This window comes from Helicoverpa armigera, chromosome 28, assembly GCF_030705265.1.
Source record: "Helicoverpa armigera isolate CAAS_96S chromosome 28, ASM3070526v1, whole genome shotgun sequence".
In the NCBI taxonomy this organism is placed as follows: Eukaryota; Metazoa; Arthropoda; class Insecta; order Lepidoptera; family Noctuidae; genus Helicoverpa; species Helicoverpa armigera.
The window spans coordinates 3,894,678-3,902,038 of record NC_087147.1 but is presented as its reverse complement, the minus strand read 5'-3'; the positions used below and the strand labels follow the sequence as shown (position 1 = coordinate 3,902,038).

Genomic DNA, 7,361 nt, shown 5'->3' with positions numbered 1-7,361 from the left:
GGCACTTCTGGGCCGGACACCGTGTACCCGTGGGCTTCTGCGTCCGCGAAGAGCCGTCGTCCCTCTGGGTTCGTCTGAACGCTATTCCACGCTGGGTGCTTGCAGTTCAGGTCGCCGGCAATGAGCGCCGGCCTTGGTGCGTGCGGCGGCAAGAGGGCCCGCAACTCCGCGTGTTCTAGGCGGGTCGCGGGCGGCTTGTAGCACGCGTAAAGGTCGACGTCCTCGCCGGCCACGTGCACTTGGACTCCCAGCGTGTAGAGGGTAGCAGGCTGTAGAGGGGCTATCTGCTGATGGACGACTCTTCTCTTCACCAGTACTGCCAGACCACGGTACCGGTATAGGAATGCCGATTCCTCATCCTGGCGGTAGACAATGTAACCCGGGAACCGCGTCCGATCCGCTGGTCCCAGGTGTGTCTCGTTGATGAGCGCCACGTCGATGTCTTGCTGTTGCAGGAGATGGCGAAGTGGTGCGGCCTTGTTCCGGAGGCCGCGGGCGTTCCAGTGTAAGATCCTCAACGGCCTAGCCATTGTAAAGGGCAAGCACTGCCGTCAGGCCGTCGAGGACCGCTTCTTCGGGGCTGGCTCCTTCCCGGAGTGCCCTGATCACGCCGAGAAGGATGTGTATGGCCCGGGCCGTCCGGCTCTGGCCGCTGGAGTTGCTGGTGTCGGCCGGCGGTGGCGGCGGCCGCCGGCGGGGGCGCGCGGCGTCGCGCTGCTGCAGCGGTTGTGGGCATGTGGGCGCGAGCGGCGCCGGGGGCAGCTCCTGTGCCTCCGCTGCCTCAGCGCGCCGCGTCGCCCGGCGTCCGCGTGGTGCCATCTCCTGCTCTGGGACGGCTTCTGGTGGCTGCGTCGTCTGTGTCCGGGATTGGGGCGCGGCGGTTCCTTGAGGCTTCTTTCCTCTCCTGCCGCCGCGCCTCCTGCGTCGCGGCCCAGTTCGGTTGTTCGCCGCCGCCATCAAGGTGGTGGTGGCGTCTGTCTCAGCGGCCGCTCCGCGTCTATGTGTCGCGGTGCGTCCGGCCGGCGTAGAGGGCGGTGATGGCGACGGTACCCGCCCGCCTCACCTTGGCTTCTTCTCTGAAGACGGGGCATCTGATGCTGCACGCTGGGTGCTCCCCGCCACAGTTGGCGCACGTTGCGGGCTCCTCCCTGGGCAGTCGCGTGCGTGATGGCCCTCGCCGCAACGTACGCAGGCGAGCGGGCGGTGGCAGTTGTGGGAGCTGTGCCGGAATTGCTGGCATCTATGGCACTGGGCCGGTCCGCGTTTTCCGCGCCACGCCTCAATCTTGACACCGCGCATGTTGAGCAACACGGCGGTGTCATAGATGGCCCTATGTTGGGCGTCTTTTAATTATGGCGTGGAATACGCAGCCGGGTCTTCCGCGTCGTGCCTTGATATGGCGGACGTACTCCGGCTGGTATCCCAGCTCTCGTAGCTCCTCCTCGATGTCGGCGGGGTCGGTGTCGGGAGGCAGCCCCCTGATGGCCACCTTCAAACTGCGCTCCGCTGGCAGCGAATAGGCGAACCATGATAGGCCGCTCTCTCCTTCGAGGGTGGTCAGGTACCGCTGGACCACCCTGTACTCCTCCTCCGACTCTGGGCTGAAGCGCACCCCGGCTTGGTAGGGGCGCGCGTGGGGAGGGAAGCCCAGCCTGTCTCTGAGCACCCGGAAATGGGCGGCCCAGTCAGGCATCTTCTCGACTACCAGCGGCGGGTAGCGAGGCTTCTTTTTTGGGGGGGCTGCTGCTGTGGCAGTGGTGTCGTTGGCCGTGGCGGTGGCGGCGGCGGTGTCCCTAGGGGGCGTGGTGCGACGTGCCATCTCCGCGAAGGATGGTTGCGGAACCTCAATACAATAACGTTTGGGGTACTCACCCTCCGCGGCGGCATCGTCGTCGTTGTCCGGGCTGCGCTGGCGGCGCTGTGCCCTCTCGGGCTGGGTCCCCGGCTCGACGCCCTCTTCCTCCTCCTGGTCCGAGGCGTCCTCCAGGTAGGGCGGCGACTGGTCTCTTAGAGGGGAGTACTCCCCCGATGCCACCGACATCTCCGACCCGCTGCGCGAGAAACTTCCCGGCATGGCCGCCGGTGAGTCCTGCGCAGAGGTCCGCGGCGGCGGGGGGGAGAAACTCGACGCAAACCACAGCCGCTGCGGCGTCACCGTCCGCTTGTAGCACAGCGTCGGGTGCGCCGGGGTGGCGGCGGCAGGTACAGAGGGGCCCGGCGCAGGCCGGGCAGGCGGCGCGGCAGGGCGCGCGACAGCACGAGCGGGCGGCGCGTTGGAACGCGGCGGCACTGCGTTCGAAGGCGCGGGGGGCGCGGCGGGGCGCGCGGCGGACGCGGTCGAGCGCGAGGTGGGCGCGGCAGATCGCGCGGGTGGTACGGCGGAGCGCGCGGGGGGTGCTGCTGAGCACACAGCTTGCCCACCGGCTCGCGCACTAGTGTCACTCGCGGCGGGGCGCGTGGCGGAGCGCGCGGGCGGCGCGTCGGAACGCGGCGGCACTGCGTCCGAGGGCGCGGGTTGCGCGGCGGAGCGCGCGGGGGGTGCTGCTGAGCACACAGCTTGCCCACCGATTCGCGCACTAGTCACACTCGCGGCGGGGCGCGCGGCGGAGCGCGCGGACGGCGCGTCGGAACGCGGCGGCACTGCGTCCGAGGGCGCGGGGCGCGCGGGGGACGTGACGGCACTCGCGGGCTGCGTATCCGGACGCGCTTGCTTCGCGGCGGAGGGGCGAGGTTGCGGTGGGGGGGCGCGCACTTGCTGCGCTCGACCCACTGTTGCTGGTCCCGGGGGCTGCGATGGCACCGGGCGGAAATTTGTAGGGCGTTTGGGGACGCTGTGTCTCGCGGCGGTATTTGCTCCACTGCTGGTACTGCCACTGCCAGCAGGGTGGGCGATGTCGCCGCGGGTGCTGGGTCCTCTTCTCACCTCAGCGGGCCGCTGCGGCGCGTCGTGCGACTCGCCACCGAGATCCGGCAGCGATGTCGTTCTGTGCGCCAGCGGTCGCGCGGGGGGGGAGGGGGAGCGCGGGGAGTCGCGACCTAAGCCGCGAACTCCCGGCTTCGGCATGTTGATCTTCTGCTGGGGCGTTCGCCTCCGCGACCATCGGTGCTCCAGCAGAGCACTGGATGGCGATGGTGGCGCCTCCCGGCACTTCGGCACCTGCGGACAAATGCCGAAATGAGTCCGGGTGGCTCCGAGCTAGGTTGGGTCCGTGCGGCTTCCTCAAGCAGTTGCGAGTACTATACGCGGCGAACGGGCCTATCCGCATAGGATAGGCATAGCTGGAACGTTATAAGTATGCCAAATCACCTGAAAACTGCCCGGAAAGATTCCCATACATAGGGCACGGGAACGCCCCTCGCTCCCATTGGCTGCCGCATCGGCCATATGGTGGACTACTTAGCCGCGCTCTAGCGTATATAATGAGGGCATATTTTGGTGATCGGGCAGTGGATAGGCCCGTTCGCCGCGTATAGTACTCGCAACTGCTTGAGGAAGCCGCACGGACCCAACCTAGCTCGGAGCCACCCGGACTCATTTCGGCATTTGTCCGCAGGTGCCGAAGTGCCGGGAGGCGCCACCATCGCCATCCAGTGCTCTGCTGGAGCACCGATGGTCGCGGAGGCGAACGCCCCAGCAGAAGATCAACATGCCGAAGCCGGGAGTTCGCGGCTTAGGTCGCGACTCGCGCTCCCCCTCCCCCGCGCGACCGCTGGCGCACAGAACGACATCGCTGCCGGATCTCGGTGGCGAGTCGCACGACGCGCCGCAGCGGCCCGCTGAGGTGAGAAGAGGACCAAGCACCCGCGGCGACATCGCCCACTCTGCTGGCAGTGGCAGTACCAGCAGTGGAGCGAATACCGCCGCGAGACACAGCGTCCCCAAACGCCCTACAAATTTCCGCCCGGTGCCATCGCACCCCCCGGGACCAGCAACAGTGGGTCGAGCGCAGCAAGTGCGCGCCCCCCCACCGCAACCTCGCCCCTCCGCCGCGAAGCAAGCGCGTCCGGATACGCAGCCCGCGAGTGCCGTCACGTCCCCCGCGCGCCCCGCGCCCTCGGACGCAGTGCCGCCGCGTTCCGACGCGCCGTCCGCGCGCTCCGCCGCGCGCCCCGCCGCGAGTGTGACTAGTGCGCGAATCGGTGGGCAAGCTGTGTGCTCAGCAGCACCCCCCGCGCGCTCCGCCGCGCAACCCGCGCCCTCGGACGCAGTGCCGCCGCGTTCCGACGCGCCGCCCGCGCGCTCCGCCACGCGCCCCGCCGCGAGTGACATTAGTGCGCGAGCCGGTGGGCAAGCTGTGTGCTCAGCAGCACCCCCCGCGCGCTCCGCCGTACCACCCGCGCGATCTGCCGCGCCCACCTCGCGCTCGACCGCGTCCGCCGCGCGCTCCGCCGCGCCCCCCGCGCCTTCGAACGCAGTGCCGCCGCGTTCCAACGCGCCGCCCGCTCGTGCTGTCGCGCGCCCTGCCGCGCCCTGGCCTGCGCCGGGCCCTCTGTACCTGCCGCCACCCTGGCGCACCCGACGCTGTGCTACAAGCGGACGGTGACGCCGCAGCGGCTGTGGTTTGCGTCGAGTTTCTCCCCCCCGCCGCCGCGGACCTCTGCGCAGGACTCACCGGCGGCCATGCCGGGAAGTTTCTCGCGCAGCGGGTCGGAGATGTCGGTGGCATCGGGGGAGTACTCTCCTCTAAGAGACCAGTCGCCGCCCTACCTGGAGGACGCCTCGGACCAGGAGGAGGAAGAGGGCGTCGAGCCGGGGACCCAGCCCGAGAGGGCACAGCGCCGCCAGCGCAGCCCGGACAACGACGACGATGCCGCCGCGGAGGGTGAGTACCCCAAACGTTATTGTATTGAGGTTCCGCAACCATCCTTCGCGGAGATGGCACGTCGCACCACGCCCCCTAGGGACACCGCCGCCGCCACCGCCACGGCCAACGACACCACTGCCACAGCAGCAGCCCCCCCAAAAAAGAAGCCTCGCTACCCGCCGCTGGTAGTCGAGAAGATGCCTGACTGGGCCGCCCATTTCCGGGTGCTCAGGGACAGGCTGGGCTTCCCTCCCCACGCGCGCCCCTACCAAGCCGGGGTGCGCTTCAGCCCAGAGTCGGAGGAGGAGTACAGGGTGGTCCAGCGGTACCTGACCACCCTCGAAGGAGAGAGCGGCCTATCATGGTTCGCCTATTCGCTGCCAGCGGAGCGCAGTTTGAAGGTGGCCATCAGGGGGCTGCCTGCCGACACCGACCCCGCCGACATCGAGGAGGAGCTACGAGAGCTGGGATACCAGCCGGAGTACGTCCGCCATATCAAGGCACGACGCGGAAGACCCGGCTGCGTATTCCACGCCATAATTAAAAAGACGCCCAACATAAGGGCCATCTATGACACCGCCGTGTTGCTCAACATGCGCGGTGTCAAGATTGAGGCGTGGCGCGGAAAACGCGGACCGGCCCAGTGCCATAGATGCCAGCAATTCCGGCACAGCTCCCACAATTGCCACCGCCCGCTCGCCTGCGTACGTTGCGGCGAGGGCCATCACGCACGCGACTGCCCGCGGCCCAGGGAGGAGCCCGCAACGTGCGCCAACTGTGGCGGGGAACACCCAGCGTGCAGCATCAGATGCCCCGTCTTCAGAGAAGAAGCCAAGGTGAGGCGGGCGGGTACCGTCGCCATCACCGCCCCTCTACGCCGGCCGGACGCACCGCGACACATAGACGCGGAGCGGCCGCTAGAGACGGACGCCACCACCACCTTGATGGCGGCGGCGAACAACCGAACTGGGCCGCGACGCAGGAGGCGCGGCGGCAGGAGAGGAAAGAAGCCTCAAGGAACCGCCGCGCCCCAATCCCGGACACAGACGACGCAGCCACCAGAAGCCGTCCCAGAGCAGGAGATGGCACCACGCGGACGCCGGGCGACGCGGCGCGCTGAGGCAGCGGAGGCACAGGAGCTGCCCCCGGCGCCGCTCGCGCCCACATGCCCACAACCGCTGCAGCAGCGCGACGCCGCGCGCCCCCGCCGGCGGCCGCCGCCACCGCCGGCCGACACCAGCAACTCCAGCGGCCAGAGCCGGACGGCCCGGGCCATACACATCCTTCTCGGCGTGATCAGGGCACTCCGGGAAGGAGCCAGCCCCGAAGAAGCGGTCCTCGACGGCCTGACGGCAGTGCTTGCCCTTTACAATGGCTAGGCCGTTGAGGATCCTACATTGGAACGCCCGCGGCCTCCGGAACAAGGCCGCACCACTTCGCCATCTCCTGCAACAGCAAGACATCGACGTGGCGCTCATCAACGAGACACACCTGGGACCAGCGGATCGGACGCGGTTCCCGGGTTACATTGTCTACCGCCAGGATGAGGAATCGGCATTCCTGTACCGGTACCGTGGTCTGGCAGTACTGGTGAAGAGAAGAGTCGTCCATCAGCAGATAGCCCTTCTACAGCCTGCCTCCCTCTACACGCTGGGAGTCCAAGTGCACGTGGCCGGCGAGGACGTCGACCTCTACGCGTGCTACAAGCCGCCCGCGACCCGCCTAGAACACGCGGAGTTGCGGGCCCTCTTGCCGCCGCACGCACCAAGGCCGGCGCTCATTGCCGGCGACCTGAACTGCAAGCACCCAGCGTGGAATAGCGTTCAGACGAACCCAGAGGGACGACGGCTCTTCGCGGACGCAGAAGCCCACGGGTACACGGTGTCCGGCCCAGAAGTGCCCACCCACTACCCGGACAACGCCCTTCACACCCCGGACGTGCTGGACATTGTGGTCCACAGTGGGCTCACGTGCCAGATCACGCAGCAAGTCTTGGACGACGAGATGCAGTCCGACCACCATCCTGTACTCGTCGTCCTTTCAGGAATGCCGACCAGACAGCGCCTAGGAGCGCCACGTCGGAAAATCGACTGGGACGCCTTCACCAAGAAACTGGAGATCACCACGCCGACTCGGCCTATCGTCTCCCCCGCGGACGTGGACGGTCTGGCTGAAGAGGTCACCGTTTGCATCCAGAGCGCCTTAGATGAGGCGACAACTGTGTCTCCGCAGGGGGCAACCGCCTACCCCCCCCTGCCGCGCCACCTGCAGCAACTGGTCGCCCAGAAGAGGCGCCTACGCAAACGGTGGCAAGTTACCAGATGCCCGACGGAGAAGGCCGTCGTAAACCGTCTCGCGGAGAGAATTAAGGCCGAGCTCAACGCGCACCGCAGCGAGAGCTGGGAGGCCCACATCGACGCTGTCGACGGCGACTGGCCGTCTATACACAGACTGTGCCGACAGCTGTCGAACACCCCAGCTCCAGTGCGGCCGCTGCTGGACAGCGGCGGGGCACTCAGATACACCGCACCAGACCGCGCGGAGATCTTTGCCGAG

The 7,361-nt window shown here is 68.1% G+C and overlaps 1 protein-coding gene across 1 annotated transcript; it reads left to right on the top strand.

Moving 5' to 3' along the window:
• The first annotated feature begins 3,175 nt into the window (after positions 1–3,175).
• Positions 3,176–4,544, top strand: LOC135119013 (mucin-1-like). Its single transcript, XM_064042262.1, has 2 exons — positions 3,176–3,205; positions 3,555–4,544. Exons 1-2 carry the CDS (start codon positions 3,176–3,178, stop codon positions 4,542–4,544), a joined length of 1,020 nt encoding a protein of 339 aa, XP_063898332.1.
• Positions 4,545–7,361: the final 2,817 nt, after the last annotated feature.